This window comes from Gasterosteus aculeatus, chromosome 12 (assembly GCF_964276395.1).
Source record: "Gasterosteus aculeatus chromosome 12, fGasAcu3.hap1.1, whole genome shotgun sequence".
NCBI classification, from domain to species: domain Eukaryota; kingdom Metazoa; phylum Chordata; class Actinopteri; order Perciformes; family Gasterosteidae; genus Gasterosteus; species Gasterosteus aculeatus.
In genome coordinates, this window is record NC_135700.1 from 14,211,672 (window position 1) to 14,230,856 (window position 19,185).

Consider the following 19,185-nt stretch of genomic DNA (forward strand, 5'->3'; position numbering starts at 1 on the left):
GCATGCATACCTTCATCCCTAACTGATGCACAGGGGGAAAGGTTGAACAAAGGGGGCTACTACTTTTTAGACTAAATTTGAACAGTGGATCACCACGGGATCAACAACGCTCTCCGCCGTTCAGCACAGACTGGTTGGGAGAAGACAAGAGTGACAGCTAAAGTCAGCAGGTCCAATTTGAATGCAGGCACCCGCAATCTCCAGTCCAATCTCCCACAATGCAACAACCCGAACACACAGAAACAGGGTGAACTGCACCACCCTCAGGCAGGGAGGTACAACAGCACAAACATTAGTCACAGCCGTGATACCACAACAACACCTCGCACATGAGGTGATAACGCCCCACTGGTTGAAGGATTCAAGCCTGATTCACCTTCCGATCACCGCTAACCGCAGACTCAGTCAGATTGATGGGAAACACGATAAGTTACAAGTTCTATGCACGATAGGCTTTACCATCATTAATGTCATCAGGCAAATGTGCAGTGAAAAATCTTTTTTTTCTTTCTTACCATACTGATGAAAACATCCAAAGCATTCAAAATCAATTCCACCCGATTGCTAATGAAAGCAACAGGAGAGAAAGTGATTATGGAATACAGATAGGTGGAGAGAGGAGAGGGGGCTGAAGGAGAGAGGGAAGAGATCAAAGATGAGAGAGACATGGGAGGGACTGTTAAATAGGGAGTTCGGGACAAAGAATCTTCCTTCACTTATAACTGAGGCCAGGTAGCACTGAGAAACACACAATGTGTGTCCTCTGTTACCGTGTGTGTGTGTGTGTGTGCATGCAAGACCATTACATGTGTTTGTCAGTGAGATTTGGACTTTTTGGTGAACTCCACGCATAAGGAAACCGGAAAAAGGGATGATGGCAGATGTGGCGGAACTATGTGTGTGTCGGCGAGTTGAAGCCATTCATCTGTTATCTGAACCCAGATCCACCGGGTAGAACATCGAGGGCCTGTATTCTACTACTCTGCCTCCTCACAACTCTGCCAGAGAGGCCTGAGAAAAGAGCCTTTATTGTCCCGTCATCCTCTCAGGCCTCATCCATTTGAAGCTGTTATTGAGAGCTTGTATTTCCAGCAGGCTATAGAGATAGGTAACACTCCCACTTACTCAGTCTCAAAGAGTGTGAAAGACTGCCAGCAGATTAGGCCGGCAGATCTTGTCAGTTCACTAAAAGCCTCAAGCCACTGGAGAGTACACGACACAAACATAGTTTGCTTTTATATACTCATTGGAATCGGCTTTAGCCTCGCGGATTAACTTATTTAGTCTATTTCTCATCATCTTTTTTAGTATCAGCACAGCACATCTCTCTCTTCCCCACCATTTATAACCTATAATTACACACAGAAGCGATTTCCCTTGCCGACAGCTCGCGTCCCATTGGATGAGGGGAACAGTGCTACGAAAAGGAACCAAAGCTCTGTTGAAATGAGTGACGGGAGTGCAGTGAAGCACCTTCAGAGACTACAAAGAGAGAGAGAGAGGAAGAGGAAGAACACATGAGAGCATTGACCTTCACGTGGGCAGGATGATTACACAGGCCTCACTCGCAATTATTTGATACTTCCACTCTTGAGAAATACAACATGCCATTTCACCAGAAAGCAGATACACACACACACACACACACACACAGAAATATGCACACACAGATTTACTTAACGCTTCCAAAACGCTGAGTGTGTCCAACTGCCTTTTGATTTCATTCTGACTATTCTGGTTACATAAATAAAAAAATATGAGGAAATTTGAACAAAGAGTCTCATCCACAGCTCTGCTTCAGTCCTAATCGACATCTTGTTTTAGTGTACAGTTACTCAAATATGTTACCACTGCCGCTGCCTTCAGGGACATTTGGAGTCAACCTAATTTCTATATTAGTCCTCATCTTTTCTTGAATAGCCTACATGAGGGTCCTTGCTAGCATCTGGATTTCTGATGAGGGCAGTTAGGAGCCGTTCATTGTTCACCAGTGTTAGAAACCCGGATCAAGCAACAATTAGTTCTGTTCATTATATTCAGGATAGCAGCTGTTCATTTCTATTCTAACTACACATATTAATGGTGCCACATGTTTTAGATTGCAAACACTTGGCCAATGTGTTCAATCTGTGTTTGTGTATTAATGGAGAGACAATAAAAGCATTATGAGTAGAATGAAAACCTTACCATGTTTGTATGTAAACTAAGATTGCTCCTCGAATAATGCCTTTAGTTTCAGAAACCTGCTTCCGTTCAAAGTGACATTATCAGTATTCGACATTATGGGCACTTAAATGTGTGGCTACGGTTTCACAGCTATGCCACTTTATACATTTGTGAAATTAACATAAAATCACCTTGTGGAGTTTATGCCCACTAAAGGCTGTAGAGTTTTTAACAGTGCCAGTTCTGTTAATGCATCACATTACACATTCACGGGCCACAAGTACACACACGATGTGCTTTGGCGAGGAATATCAACATGTATATAACCACCGGTTAGTTGAGACTCCACAGTTTGAAAGTATAGATTTACTGATAGCAGTAACAGTAGCAATACTAGTAGTAGTAGTAGTAGTAGTAGTAGAAGTAGTAGTACCAGTCTGACCTGTGCTTGAGCAGAAGTATCATTCAGAGCTTTCCGGAGGCCCTGACTTAGTCCCCTTCGCAGGTTCTGCCTCTGAATACTATCCAGCCTGTTTCTTCTCACATAAATAGAAACAACTAGGAGGGACATAGAGACAAAGAAAAAAGAGGTGACAAACCAAAACATACGGCAGACAAAACATGTTTGAGTAGTAATACATTCAAATAATGAGACGTATGATGAGAAGTATTGTTTACCTGTTTTCACCCACAGTCTCTCCGTGATGTTACACTGCTGCGGCGGTGCCTCCGTGGTGGTGGTAAAAGGGGATACAAAGATGCCGGTGGTCTCCCTGGGGAAAGGCGGTGTGAATATTCTCCTGCTGGTTAGAGTCCTGGTGGTGGTGGTGGTGGTTCTCCTGGTCACAGGCGGAGGCTGCGTTTTGGTGGTGGTGGTGGTGGTGGTGGTGGTGGTGGTCGACGTCGTGGTTCCGGTGCCGGTGACGCTCGGGGAAGGCGCAGTAGTGCTGAGGTGATTCGATGTGGCGGTGGGCTGCACAGAGTGGGTCAGGGGGTCCTGTCGAGGGTGCAGAGGTGATACCTGAGATGTTCTCTCGGTGGGCCCAGCAGAGAGGGGGATTCTGGCTGATTGAGAGGGCGCTAAACCGCTTGCTTTTTCTTTGGGGAAAGTGCGCGTAACCGCTCCTGATGTTCCAGCGGTTAACTCATCCGTCCCCGCCTCTGTATGGATAAACAAACACCTCAGTCACTTTACCTCCGAATCTATTGACGCGGTCGGAGCTGGTGAAGCCGGATGGAGATGGAGCTTTCTCAGACGCGGATGATGATGATGCGGCGCCTGGGAGCACGGGTGACTTTAGTGACAATTTCTACAAAATGTCTACATCCGCGTGACAATAACATCGATGATGACAACGATGTCAATGAAGCTTTATGAGTCACTGAGCTGAGAGGATTTGTAGGTAAGGGAAATTGAGTGCAGGATAGTTTGAAAGTGTCACAGTCGACATCTACCAGAGGGGTCTGCGCTTGAAGCGATGAATCTTTTGCAGATGTTACGGAGTCACTAGTTGTACGAGAGAGGGGCAGAACACCCTCTGAACCCCACGCGGTGTTTGCAGTGGCTCCTCACTGCACTTTGACAGTGAACGCAGATCTGAAATTAGCGTGGGACAAATTCAGTTTCTATTTTATATATTGTGATGTGCCATTAACATGTGAAAATGAATTTGGATCACTGGTAACCGTTTCCCTCTATGCGCATTGGTCTCTTGTGCGTCTTGCAGCTGTGGATGTTCACAGAATGGGCCATCTGCTGGCAAATTAGAATTTGCCCTTTCAAAGCCATTAGATGTATCTTCTAACTCAAAGGCAGTGCTTTGAAAAGACACAGGATTGGTGGTTTTTCCACTTTGTATATGGTGCCATTAGATCTGTGCCAGCGCTGAAAATAGCACTAAAGCATCCACTGCTGTTTTGTCCACGACTGAAGGAAGTAGTTGCAGCAGAGGAAGCAGAGGAGGGAATGGTTCTTTGTATGCCTGAATCAAAATTTGATCTGTCACTTCTCACACTGGTGATTAGTCCCTTGGAGCGATAAGTGGAGTTTGCCCTCGGTGTCGTTTCAGACCAGGGAGAAAGAAATGGCCTGCTTGTTTTTTTCAATTCGTCCATAAGAGAAAGACTTTTACGAGGTTCTAAATTGTTTCGGAAAGCTGGAGTGGATATGGATTTGAGTTCTGCTGCTGCTATCTTGTTGAAATATATATCGATTGATTGATTGCAGGAACTGTGGTGCCGCCGTGACCCGCTGTGGTCAGTAAATCACCAGGATTAGATGCATATACTCCCAGGACACCGTGCCAGAGTGGATTGGTGTTAGCTTAGTGATTAGTGACGGCCGATTCACATGCGTTTTACCTGATGGAGTCCAAGTCCGTCTGAATGTCATTGATGTGGATACAGTCGGATTGACAACATGTGAACTCAGAGGCGACGTGACATAACTTTTGTGTCACTTTTGTGTTTGACTACAGTCAAAATTTCCCTCCGTGGCGTTTTCCTTTTCTGCATTAAATGTTTGATTTAGCATCTGCTGTGTGACATGATTAGAAACTGAATAGCCTTTAGGATGGGCAGACAGCAGTGCTGATGCATGATTTTTTTAAAGCTCCCTGCTGCCTTTCAACAGCTTGTTTCTCCTGATTGCAGGGAAATGAGGTGCTGATTTCAATATTACTAGTTGATAGAGTTTATCCCTCGGTTCTGGACCTGAGTCGTTTTGAATAAAATCTCCCAAAGATGTTCTCCACGGTTATGAGTATATTATTATGTGTAGGTGCAAGTTGCTTTGATCACTTTTGTGCTTGCACTCCTCATGTATGCTCCACTCACTCCATAGATGCTATCCTCTAATGAATATAATGACTGCTTCATCACTTAAGTGCTCTTTCCAATACTTGTTTTACACGGGAGGAGTTGCTAGACTGTCTGTCCAACCCCAAACGTGTGCTGGTGATGATGTCAGAGGTGATGGACACAATCATTTGACCTTCAGAGGATCCAGCTATGTTTATCCAATCTAAAGAAGAGGATAGAGAAAATACAGACACTGATAACGGAGAGGGAGTGGTTGGAGCTGATGAAGACGCCGACGATGACTATGGAGAAGATAATACTGTCAATCATGAGGTGTTTCTGTTTCCATCCTTGAAGGACACATGTGAGGGACGGTGGTTCGGTGTGTTGTGAGACGTGCTGGAAGTCAGACCTGAGCTGGCGAGGGTGATCCTGCCTCCCGCAGAGACAGATGAGGAGGACGTCTCTGAGCCGCGGCTGGAGGTCCGTGAAGGCCATTGGGTGGTGTGGGTCTCATCCCTGGTGATGGTTGGCGAAGTTCTACTTTCATCAAGGCTCAGCGGATGTTTGAGAGTTCCCGCCATGGCGGTTAAGACGGAGGAAAAGGCGGGCTGCCCCGACAAACCTTCCCCCTCAGACTCTGAGTCGCCATCCGAATGGACGGCTGAGAAAGGCACCTCCTCCGCCACGGACAGGTCAGCCAGTGGATGAGCAGGGGCAGCTGTGACTGCAGGGTCAATTGAGCCGGAAGCAACGTAGGTGGATTTTTCTGGTAAAAGAAAATAAAGTGAAAGACGGGTTAATATTGATGGTTTTGACAACAAAGGTCTATTTGTATTCTGACCCCCCCGCTGTACACAATTATGTAACGCGTCTTTGTGTTCCATGAAAGGGGCACGACAAACTGGTTTTTATTTTTGACATTATTTATTATTGCATCGTCAATAAAGGAGGATATTTCATCCATCCAGTCTGCAGCTGTGAATGTTGATGAATGGATTTGGATGATCTGCAGCATTGCTCCAGAAGGTAAGTAGTCAAATAGAAATTGGAGGTTCTTCCACCATGAACAAAAAGCGGAAGTCACCCAAGAGAAGGATAAGAAACAACCGAAGCACTTTTCTACAACTCGAGAAGCATGAAGATATTCTCACCAATGACTCAGAATGAATATAGAAAGCATTAGTAAATGATTTGTTAAAGCCATTATTTACATTTATAAACCCATTATACAGTCAGCTTTGTAAAACGACAGTGGCGCGCTGCTCTATTAACTTGTCAAGTCTGACATTCCATTTGCCGATTGCCTGTCAGCACAAAATTACCTCCTCTAACCGTGACATATGAAGCCATGACAAACAGCCACGTATGTCACACCAGCAAATGAAACAGCCAATTCAGTACTCGCCCCAGTATTCCGATGGTGTTGATGGTGTCCGAAATAGTAAAAAAATCTCTTTCTCGTGTTTTTCTAATAATCACAAAAAGTTCTGTGTCCCAAAGGCCGACATTTAATACCAAAAGAAAAAAATAGAACACGGCTATTTGAGAGCTGACAGCTGTGTGCTCAAGTATACGTAGGTTACCACACAGACGCATGTTAGTGTTTTGTATCTTTGCAGAAACGATGCCTCATTAAAAAGGAAGTCAGAGAGATGAGATGTTTACAATAAAGTAACAGGTCATAAAGATGCTGGAGGTGATTAATCCGCCCGAGCCGACCGGCGTGCAGTTGTCTCATCTGACCCCGTCCTCTTCCCTCCTTTTATTCTCCGCACACCCTCGACACGTCCAGAGAGAGGTCCTTTTATCTATTGGGAAAGCTTTGCAGTCCTGTCACACCTTCCACCCGCTCAGCATGTTTCTCCTGTTGAAGCGCAACCAGGTAGCACTCAGTACAAGTGCTTCAGTGTCGGAGGGAACCTTTTGATGACAAACATGTACCTGCAGAGCAAAGTGATAAAAGACACTCACATCTCAGCCATTTATACGCATACTGTTTGCTTGATTGAGTGAAGAAGGAAAAAACATCAACTGAACATTTCCGATCCGTCCGGCACGTACTGTGCAAATGACTGAGGCCACTGAGTTCATGTTTTCTGCATCGCACTAGATGATTAGCCTAAGGCAGAGTGTACTCACACGCTGGCAGGTTAAGGCCATAGCAAAAAAAAAAGAAAAACGCAGATATTTTCAAGCCATTAAAGGTAAACTGTAATAGAATATAAATGTCGCAGGTCACTAACTCTCAATGTGCTGTTATATGTCATCAATGTCCCAGAGGACTGACATGATCCTTTTGATAATGTGTTTTCTATCCATTCTTTAAAAAGACTAAAAAACAAAGAGGCGGAAGAATTGAGATGTATTCTTCACTTTTCAATTTGGTATTGTGTCCTTCTTCAAGGCCTCTAAAAAGTCAAACCACTTGGTCATCTGAATGAGAAGAGAGCCTCCTGGCCCACATCCCTCTCCTACCTGGTGTGCTCAGTGTGGTGAGATGAATTTGGGCGGGTGAATGGTCGGCAGTCCGAGCGGAGGTGTGGGGTCCACCTGTGGTTTGCCACCTGCTCTGACAGAGCTCAGCATATGGGAGGATTTTAACAACAGACAAGAGGGGAAGATGTGCAGATAAAGCGGGATAGTGGCAGAGGCTGAAGGGCAATGAGGCAATGAGAAAATTATTGAATTTGCAGTGAAACATCTACAAGCAGGTTGTTTACAACCAGTATGATTCCCCATTTAGAACGAGGAATCATACAGGTGGGCCTCGAAAGCAAAATAACAGAAGACGTTACTTCCGTTACAAGTGATAATAGGGTTTTGGGATACTTACTAAAGGTACAGGGATCATATTTTAGAAATAGTGGAACAAAAATGAAAAGTAAATCAATTAGGATGATGGAAATGTAAACCTTTTTCATAATCAAGTCTTTGTTTTAGTGATTCATAATGCAAAGATGCTGGTTAAGGGGTCACTTTGGGTTATGGAAAATTTTCTTCAAAATTTGTTTTTCTACTTAATAGATCATGAAAATAATTATCATTTACTGCAAACCAACATATTCTCGTCTTAAAACCCACTTAATCACTGACTGGTCTGTTTAATAACAAAGTTATGCTGCACAGCCAAACATTGATTCTTTATTGTCTATTTTGCGATGATAAACTCCTGTTAGAAATGGACACTCTGCTCATCTCTGCTCTGCTTTTTTTTACGTATTTCTTCAGCCGTGAGATTTTCAACATTGTGCAATCAGCACACGCGAAACACAGACTTTGTATCCACACTAGTTTTACCCTTCTGCACAACCACCAGCTACCACGGAGACACGGACATGACACCGCTGCTCCACTCTTGCTATGCGCTGCAACTCCTTCTTTTTCTTTGAGCCGTTCTGTGTGTGAGGCAAATGGTAAACAAGAGGGAATAATTCTGGAGTGAGGTGGATGGCACCCGGGGTGCAGGGAAACAAATTCAAGAAGCCATGTCAAGTGCCTCTGGGGAAATGCCTCAGAAGTCCCTGCCATGTTCTGGTTCTTCACGGAAGGCAGCACAAGAATGCTTTGAGCGGTTCTTGTTCTATTGAAGTTAGAACTAAGAATTTCAGAATGGAGAAAGTCCACGGAGGGGGTCATTTTAATTGAGAAAAAAAAGCATCCTAACATAATTGCACATACCTTCTGTGTCTTGTGTTTGGTGCAGGGCTGGAAGAGGATGGTGGCGGTGATGCCAAGCCCTGCCGAGGTGACAGTATGGACGGGAGGGAGGAAGTCACACTCTCAGCACCGTGCTTTCTTTTTTTTCTCACAGGGTGCAAACAGCTCAGCAGACTGTGACACGCATCGGCTGGCTGGACAGCATCCCAGCAAGCACTTAACCCCAGAAGCATGCAGAGAAGTCTACATGGTGTAAAAAGTGATCCACTCATTTGTTACTCCTGACCACAATCCCACCGTATGATCTCGGTCCGGCTTGACTGTTTCCAGGGAGACCGTATCATTATTTTACCAAGAAGAGTTTGAAACCAGGCCGTAACTTTTGAAAGAAGAAACTTTTCTCCTAACAAATGAATAACAAATAAAACACCTGTGCTCTATTCAACACACTAAAGGGTTTTGCTGCAACAGCAACATTCGGGCTGGTATCACCGGTAGATCATAGTGGATAATATTAGCTAACTAGATAGATATTCTTGTGTTATTGATAATATGACTTAGCTATACGATACACTACAGCATTTGCCATTGTCTTGTAAATATAACTTGTTCTTACATGGTGCACTATTTAGAAAATGTTATAAAGACTCACTTTTAAGTATTTCCTTCAGAATGCAATATACAGCAAGGCATTTATTTTAACATTTAAACTATAGGAACATTTTGGGTGCATTTGTTAAATTCTCTAGTTATGTATATCAGAAGATTTCTAAAAACCTTTCTACTGATTGTTGATTGATTGGTTGAGGACTTCACTCCATACACAGAGTGTTTACATCCAGGCACTATTATGTAAATGCACACATTTGTGAGGAGAAAATGTCTAGCGATCATATCAACGCCGTCCTCAGATTGACACCAGCCTTTTTCTCTGTCCTCTTCTGTGTCTCTGTCTCTCTTGCTCGAAATACAAGTCAGTTCATCAGAGGATGCTAAGGATCTTTGTCTTTCCCGGCTCGACACACTGACTTCTGTCCCGACGCAGCTCTGGACACATGCAGTCATGTTGTTGTCCTCTGTCCATTCGTATCACCGCTCACAGAGGCTGTTCTACACTGTCCTCGCTGCCGTGTTTGACCTATCGCCTCATTTAACATTCGGTGACATGATGTTACATGCAGCTACATTATAGTGATGTGTATTGAAATGCATGAATAGCCAAACACTTAACATTACATTTATTCTTTTCTGTCCCTCCCCATTATTAGCATGAGCGTTCTCATTGAGCGTGTCTGTATCTTGACGTGCAGGCACTGCCATCACTCAGCCATTACTTAGGGCTTTTTGGGGTGTGAGAGGGTACACGTTGCCCAGCTCTCACATGACGGATCACATCTGCTGACTCAAACCCTTTTGGCGAAAATGGCTTTGGCAGCAGCCAAACTTTACTGATTTTTGAGCCTCATTGTTTGAAGTCAGAGATTAAGGTGCAAACACAATTCAGTGAATGAATTATGTAAACACAGTCCTCCGGATGATATTTTGATATGATCGGATAATATTGAACAGTGTAATGTTGCTGTGTTACATAAATAATCAGCACAAAGGGGTTCCCAAATATTCTAATGAGTACATTTGAGATGTGAAGAAGTCATTAGTCCCTAAATGTAGAACCAAATGTGCTGAACTAACAGCTCTGGGCCCTTAGTATCTAAAAAAGATAAGAATAACAATTATGCTACTAAATAATCAATCGGATATCTCAAAGATCAGTCAGACATTTTGCTTATCGTCGAGCACATATCACATTTATGAATTGTGGTCCTCTAACTTGCCGAAATGACTAACTTCTTAATTACTTTTAAAGTGCTGACTATGACGCTGCGCGCTCCACTAGCAAATATACTCAAAAGTTTTTAGCAAACTATTATTTACTGTGGATTGACAATGAAACATATGTTAAGATGGGGCACAGCAACATCTATGGGAATGTTTTGAGGATAACACAATAGCACATTTCATGTATGTGCTGTTCTTTGTGCCAGGCTTCAACAATTACTGAATCAGCAGTTGAAAATAGAAAAGCCATGACTGACTTTTAGTAAATCAAATGCATTGTTCTTTTAAAATGTATATTTATAAATATATTGTTATATAGAAACAAGGGGATGCAGTCAGACCAATGAAATCCCTCAAGACAAAGTAACACTCTTTGGGTTGTTTCAAATAACATTCGTGAAAGGAAAGAATAAATAAATTAAATATTTATTCCAGAATATATTTATTATTTAAATATATTCTGAAGATGCACAGACCTTTGGAGAATGTAATGGCTTGCTGGCCTATCTAATATTAATATTACATAGCATCATCAGCAAAGTGGGGGAAATTTAATATGCTGCTGTCTGACACTTCCAGCTGAGGAGGATAAACTACCAGCGGTTACTGCGCTGAGGCAAAGAAGATCAATACACTTAACCCTTTTCAGTGTACTACAGCGCTGAAAGTAGACTGCACGAGAGAAAAACAATCGTATCCTAAAAACAATCGTATCCTATAACTCAGAAAACACGAGGTTCAGTTGAAAGGTTGGACCGGGATTCCTCAGTCTTACTCACGCTTAGTTAGCATGCATGATAATATGTTTAGTAATCCGTCGTTAATTATTAAAGTTAGCCATTTCCAAATTCTGACACAAGAGTCTCCTAGTTATATACTTTCCAGGACATTTTCAGTGATAATCTAACTGGTGTGAGGGACAAGGATCGCAAAAATGTTCCTGTTGCTGTGGAAAGTCTGATTTACACACCTTTATATTCCAGAAACCTCTTTCCACGGCAGATGTTGTGACTATTCACACAAAGAAAAGCACGGGCGGAATTAAGAACTTTATCAATGGCTCAACTCAAGCTTTCCTTAATGGAATTTATATTTTCAGCAATGATTAAAAAATGTATCACGGTAGTGTTCCTCTCTATAACCTGTGGAGAATAAATTCCTGCATTAGATAATGACGGGCTAAATGGAGGGACGCTCGGTACATTCTAATATCAAAATAACATTCGGAATGCACTGATCGTCACGGATTAATGGTACATAAAAATAGGTGAGATATTCCTTTGATGTACGGAAGCCCTGCATGGGGCAGTCAGGCTGGAAGTCAGAGAGCTCGGTTAGGGCTCTGCAGGCGATTGCGGTCCCATTAAAAGACCAGAAAAGTAAGTCATCTTTCAGTTCAGCAGCCAGCCCAGAGGCAACCGTGAGGTTGAAAGCAGAGAGCGACCGTGTGCCAGCAGCAGAGATGAAAGTAGCAGTAAATACATTTACTGTCCCGCCAAAAAAAGCCCATATAAGTGAAATAACATGATTACATTCTCGTTTTATTATTCAGATTGTACAATAACCCACATGATTTTATTAAACAACACTTTGTTTCAGTTACCCACACATATAATCACTTCCTCTTCAAACGAGGCCTTCTTGTCCTGTTATGACCTCATACACAGAGGGAAAGGGAGCTGCTGGGGCCGGGCATATCAGAGCAGGCAGGGGACAACTGGAGGAGTTAAGCTGCATGCTGGAGATCTGATGGCTTTTGGGTCTGAAATGACAGGTGGTGGAACTGGACTATGTACTGGATTTCATAAAGGTCTCATCCTTAGTTATATTTGAGAAAAAGATTAAATGGTAAAAAGAAGCAATGGTTCCCTTTTGACCTCTAGTTTCTAATTTCATAAGGACGCACATGCATGCAGGCGTGTGGCGTTGAAGTCCTGTCACGGGTATCACACTAGTCAACCGGCACACGCGTGGCAGTAATAAGATCTCATTTCTTAGATCTCACAGTGACAGAAAGCCTTAATAAGACAGATCTTGACACTTAGAGAAAACACATCTGTTCTGGTTTTGTGGGAAAGAAAATATAATTTACAACAATTCATTTTAATGCCGTTCAATCGGCTGGGTGATTAAGCCTCATATAAATGTGATATGCTGCAGCTGTTTCAGTACGGGTTCATGATGAATGATTATACTCGACCCAAATTAGAAAAGTATAGGAATAGAAGGTTGAGTGCCTATTTTCACAAATTGGGGGCTGGTCAGTAGCCAGCTGAGAGAGATTTCCTGCCATAAACAAGCATTGCTGATCTTATAGAGATTTACTCTCATTGAGTGAGATGAGATGTCCAGATTTAACTTCATGCAAGCTTCACATAATGTGCAGATTTAACTTCACGCAGGCCTCACATAATACAGTAATATAAACTAAAGAGCATTAAAAAGTAATTGCAGAGTGACGCTAGAAGGGCTGAAGCTGGCAGTCTGCTATTCAAAGACATGTGCATCACAGGTAGGTTAGTTGAGGTGAAAGCTCGGTCCCCTGTGGTAGTCTGAAAAATAAATTGACCGCAATGAGCACTCTGCTATCACTGTTGGGAAAAATCACATGGCTTTACCTCTAACTTTTGTAATTGGGCCCTCGGAGAGACTTTGGAGGACGCCAAAGCTCATCTGGTTGACAGAATGTTGAATGTGCCAGCTGTGTCTTATCTGACCTGTGCTGAGCTACCGCACAAGCGCGAGGTCTTACTATTCCCACAGTGAAGCACATTTTCAATATCACTGTCAAATTCTTTGCGGTATTTTAATGTAATTCAACTGTTTATTGAATTTCAATCAAACCTTCCATAAAGGCATAGCATCCTTTTTCTTTGCATCCCTCATGCCAAGAAAAACTGCTTTGTACAGTATGTTACTAAGTAACTAAGTTTCTAACCACACATAAACAGTATGGATATCAACAGAGCTTTTGCTATTTCTGTTCCAAGTGATAAAAGCAGTCTCTTTCAAAAGTCCATCTCTAAAGAACGACTTTGAAATGCGCGCAGCCCAAAACCTCCGAATAGTGTGTTATTGTAATAATATTGACTAACCAAAAATGTCATTCTTGCTTAACCTTTTTACATCAACGTCATCAAGGAAACATTCTCTGCATTTTCTAGCTGAATAAGGTCAATCAAATTCTCAGCGCTACATAACTTCTGCATTCCGCGTCAAACCAAATTGGTATTTAAATGTATTTACATAAACATGATGCAAAAAAGGCCCTTAAGTGACACAACATATTGCAGCAGTTGTCCACCGCACCAACGAATGCAATGAAACCCTCACTTGATCCCGCGTGGCGTGCGGCGCCGGCAACGAGCTCAACCGAACAGGAACCACATGGAAACCAGTGTGGCAGCGAGCCGAGGCTCTGACTCGGACCGGATCTCGGCTCCGGTGCAGCAGAGGTTGGAGGAGGCATGAGGATAACGGGGCTGGATAAGCCTGTTAAGCTTCAAGGAGCCCCTCTGAAATCCACACTCGAGTCGAGCACAAGAATGTCAAAATGTATGTAATGCAATCACAATGCTCTGGGATCTGGGATCACAGCAAGCAGCAGGCCCAACAAAAACTAAGTTGCTTATGGGTGACAGATTTGGAAAAGGATTTTCAGAAGGACTTTTATTTCTAACTGAATCATTAAAAAAACATGATGCGTGATACGCTTTCTATTCATGTTTATGGACAACATGATATGTACTTTTTAGGCAGCTGCTGCTATGGCATCAATTTAAACAGTTAATAGGCCTAATCGGCAGAATAACTGAAAATTTGTGAAGGCTGTATTTGCCTTCTGCTGAAATAGACTGAAAATCCTAATAACTATACATACTTGAGCACAAAGAAATAGCGATGGGCATTTCACAGTTTTATGATATTTTATAGACCAAACTGCTAATCAATTATTCTAGAAAACAATTTGCCCCTCCTGAAAATAATAAGGTATTCCCTTGGCTCATACATCTCATTTAATACAAAGTAACAATCCAATAATATGGCTACCGGTCAGAAGTCGGTTGAGTGTCAGTGAGTCATGTACAGGATTTTAAAAATACTGCTGCTTCTCCATTAATAAACACCATGTGACAGTTTACACAATTGGGCGGATTTGTGGACAGGAAGAACAATGTATAATATATGCATATTGTGCATTTTTATTTGAATTACTGCACTGCTGCAGCTACACACAATGTTGCCCCCTGGGGATTAATGAAGTATCTAACAAGAACGAAGCAATGGCACAAATAGAGCGTGCAGAAACAACGCAGTTGATCATGCTCCACATCACAGCAATCCTACCTCTGACTTTGACACTTCACAGCGGACACAGAGATCAGCAGCGACTCTGACATGATGGATGAGACGAACCAGAACCTCGCCGAAACCACCACCAGGAAGATGGCTTTTCAACATACACTCTCATTTAAATAGTGTGCAGTCTATGGCTGTAACTTGGATCATACAACACATGGATCATGGAATAATAGAATCATCAAAACTACCAAATTAATATTTGCAGTTGAAGGATAATGGATAACTTTCATTATAGAGTTGAAGTCGCTTAACTTTTTATATCATCTGACCAATCCATGTGGGTCTTGTGGGGATGTTTGCAGCGTTTCCTTTCACGATATAATACTCTTATCAATAAACTAACATTGGAACAAAAATAAGCCCTTTCATTTGGCTGTGTTGTTCAGCTGGGCAGCTTTGACAGATAGAAAGTTATGCTGAGCTTGAGGGAAATATGAGAAAGGTTGAAATCATTTTCAGGACAGCACACAATTTTCCAGAGCTTTTGACTTTTTCCATCATTTTCCAAGAAAGAAATAAACTGAGAAATAAACGTTTTTTTTCTCCATAAAACAAATATATAATTAGGTAAGATAATTAGGACCTTTGAGGCAACAAACAGTGCTTTAAAGGCATATATTTAAAAGTTTGCAGATATGCAGAATTTAAAACCATGAAACCTGGCTCTGCAAAGGCTGTCTTATATAAGAGAATTAAGAATTTAGATAAGAGAGTGGAGGTTTTGTTAGAAAGGAGCACCCAAGGTCACAATGACATTTCTGATCAATTTTCATAATTTATGTGGAAATACCGACTAAGTTGGTGATGGTGAATAATAATCCAACCACTTCACTTCTTCTTCCCACATGGCACATTGTGTGTATGTAGCGTGCGTCAGGTGATGCACTACCACGCAGCTGGACGAAAGGTGAAACGGGCCGCGGCCTCTTTAAAGGTGGGAGTACATATCTCGATTCAGTCAGAAGACAAATCTGAGAAGAAAAGCTCCACTTCTTTTGAAGGGGTTGAAAAAGGACTCCTCCCTTTTTGTAAGAGGATTTATATGGACTGAAATCCTTTGTTGCAGGCGGGAAAGGTAAATCTTCTAATAAGTTCCCTTTAGCTAAGACACCTTCTCTGTGCTCGCAGGTTGCGTGAGGTTAAAAAGAACTCTGTGTCAACACTTGGACTGAGGCTCCAAGTTCACAAGTATCTATAATGAATTCAATATATTATTTAATGGGGGGTTTTTTCTCCACATTTTGTCGGATGCAGGTCTCAAAGACTTTCACCGATAATAAGTGCTTATTGCAGAGAACAGATTTTACGAAATACAAAAATTTGTCTACTTCAAAATACCTCACTGATTATCCTGGACACAAGTAACGATGTAGGAGGAAAAATAAAGAACCAAGTTGGAAAAGTCAGATTTCTGATGATACCATCTGCTCTGGAAATGTCTTCCAATTCAGATTTTCTTTCCAAATTAAATACGATTACCTCATTTAGATTTTATTTAGATTAAATATCCACTCACTACAGCTAACTGCAGTGCTGCAAATTTATTCCAGACAAGTTTAATGGCCAGCAGACAGATACTATTAAGAGGATGGACGCCCCCATGGGAGCCTCCCTTGTAGGAATGCTTGGGAGGCAAGGAAGCCTCCTGGAAGCAGAATTACTTCAGATTGAGAAATGTGACGGATCCAAATGTGGACATTTTTCTGATTGATTAGTCATGCTTTAAGGTGTGTGTATAAATAGGTAAGATTCATTAAGTGCTTCTGTGATGGCAAATTACTATAAAGAATAAATTGTTTCAATACTCAATATATTTAATATCCACTTTTAATCTGCTATCATTAATCTTCATAAGCACACAATAAAAGGCACCTTGATTTTTAACAGTTTTAAATATCAAAAGTCTCACTAATTTGTGTCTGCCTGTTTCTATCAACCATTACATACTTTGTCCTCTGTCCTCACATTACATTACATTTAATTGGACGTTCTGTCATTCTTGCAGTTTAACCTTCTACGCCTCCCTGCACCTGCTACGAAGATGTTTAGCACTTCAATCCCGTCAGTACTTTAGTACTTTAAATTTCCAAGACAGCTTGATTACTGATTAATAAGATTCTTCTAAAGCTGTTGATCATTTCCTTTAATGCACCCCGGTACTCTTGATGCTTCACTGCCACTGTCAACTTTGCCTCCACTCTAAACTTGCTTCACCAAAGCTAAAAGTCACAGAGCGAGTCCCAGAACCTGTGATGTCACTGGGATTTAAAATCAGAAGCTTCTCTACAGACCGACCGTGCAGGGCTGATGTTTCAGGGACATGATACGGGACAAACCAGCTCTCTCTGCCTGGGGCTGGGGGACACCACAAAACGTTCTACATTTTATACACAAACATGTCCTTGTTCCTGTTCTTCCTTGCAATTCTATTGTCGATAGATAATTCAATTCATGCCAAAGTTTCTACACAATCCAATTAGAGCCAATAGTCAAAGTGTGTGGGGGGGGGGGGGTCAACTAAAATTTACATGACAATTCAATATAAAAATGCCCTCATAGATGTAGTGATGAATTCTCACGCTGAAAAGGGGGTCACAGACAAACAATGGGCCATTTATGGGTATTTCCTAGTATCCACTCAGATGACCACGCGTGATGTGAAAGGGCTGCTGCAGTGAAAAACCTGCAAACTCTGACAGTCTAAACTGATTTTTAGCTTATTTTCATCTTATTACTTCAGGTAACAATTGTTGTACAGATTTCAACAAGGGCTAGCAGGTCTGCAGAATGCTCCACCCAAGAAAACCACCTGCAAACACGGAAACAAGCACATAAACCAACCGTTTACAATGCACACAATTGTAAGTAGGCAACTATTTATAATTATATTGGTTGTGTGAGTGCACTGTGTTATTAATGAGTTTGTATGTGTAAGTGATGTCAAATCCCATCCTGCAGAGGTTCTAAGGGATTATCTGAAACGCCACAGTCCACAGAGGCATCCGTGTGAACGTTACAGTGACCAAACCAAACGCCTGTGATACCGTTAAATGTAGTTGAAAGTTTGTCAATAAGATCATTTTGCTTATTTACGCACAGCAAAGGCCTGATTCCTGGTCTCACCCCACCTCATCCACTTTTCCTAAAAGTTTTTTTTGGATGTTTTCATCCATTTTTAACATCCACATCTTTCCCTTTTCCCATGAAATCACTCAAAGTTACAGAGAATGTTGCTTGATTGAACATGACAACAAACACCACAATCGAGGCCCTGAACACTTACGCTGCCATGTCCTGTAAATTACACTTTCAATAGAAGGGTAAGGAGCTTTTATAGGTGCTACAACCTGCTGTTTGAGTATAACCGCACCCTAAGGATGAGACACATGACCCCTTTATCATCCTGGAGTATGGTGACATCCAGTCTGCATGTAAGCACATAAAAACCTGAGCAGAAATATGGAAATATGCAACACGGATGACTGGAAACGCCTGTGGGGAACCTTTAAATACTAGATTAATATCCTGGTTTGGTTCCTGTGGTCCGTCTAACATCACTAGATTCCTGATCTCTAGACACAATCACCAAATGTCCATATTTTGTTATTTTGCACACATTTAAGATGGATAAAGTCAATCTTTAATCAAGCTCCCCTAACTTTACTAAAGTCTAACTTTACTAAATCATTTGTCAGGTTGGCATTTAAATGAAGGCATATTTAGGTGGATTTACACTTTCAAACAGATGGATAGTAATATTTTAATTTTTGAAGATTACTGCACTTTGAGAGATAAATTAGACGCAAAAAAGAGATGTATTCATTCTGAATGATAGGGACGTTCACACGGTACATTTCTCAATTTCCCAGAGAATCGGGGCCTTTCATGCCGTGTCCTGTCGCGGCACATGTATGCTGCAGCGTGATGAACGGCGGCCTTGCGAGGAGCTGTGTGGCGTATTATACGCTGTGTGCCCATAAATCGCCTGCTGTCCCTTTGCAAGCAGCAGCAGAGCCAATTCTTTGTCTGCCATCAACCTGCACCAAACAGCCAAAACACAAAGAAAAAAAGAGGGAGGGAGACAAAAGAAACGGAGAGGCACAAAGGTACGGACAGATACTGGAGGGAAACGCACACACAATATTTCCCGATTGCCAAACTGGCTTCTAATTAGTGTCTTGGACCATCTGCCAGGCATTATTGCTTGTATAGTTCAGTGGTGTCCTTTTATCATGTCTATGTGTTTAGTTAGTGCTTCCTGCTTTGTTTGCAGCAGTGAAGGAGAAAGGACTGCAAACCTTAAGACAGGAAAAGAAACAGAAGAGCCCTGTGAGATAATCACAGTAGGAATGGATAACA

At 42.0% G+C, this 19,185-nt stretch overlaps 1 protein-coding gene across 1 annotated transcript in view; it reads right to left on the reverse strand.

Annotated features, from left to right (window-relative positions):
* kiaa1549lb (KIAA1549-like b) overlaps positions 1–19,185 on the reverse strand; it is a 43,286-nt gene that overhangs the window by 19,991 nt on the left and 4,110 nt on the right. The window contains exons 2-4 of the mRNA XM_040161155.2: positions 5,378–5,734; positions 2,845–3,327; positions 2,609–2,724 (exon numbers count right to left, since the gene is read on the reverse strand). Coding sequence (XP_040017089.2) covers positions 2,609–2,724; positions 2,845–3,327; positions 5,378–5,734 — 956 coding nt within the window. The remainder of the gene's footprint in view (positions 1–2,608; positions 2,725–2,844; positions 3,328–5,377; positions 5,735–19,185) is intronic.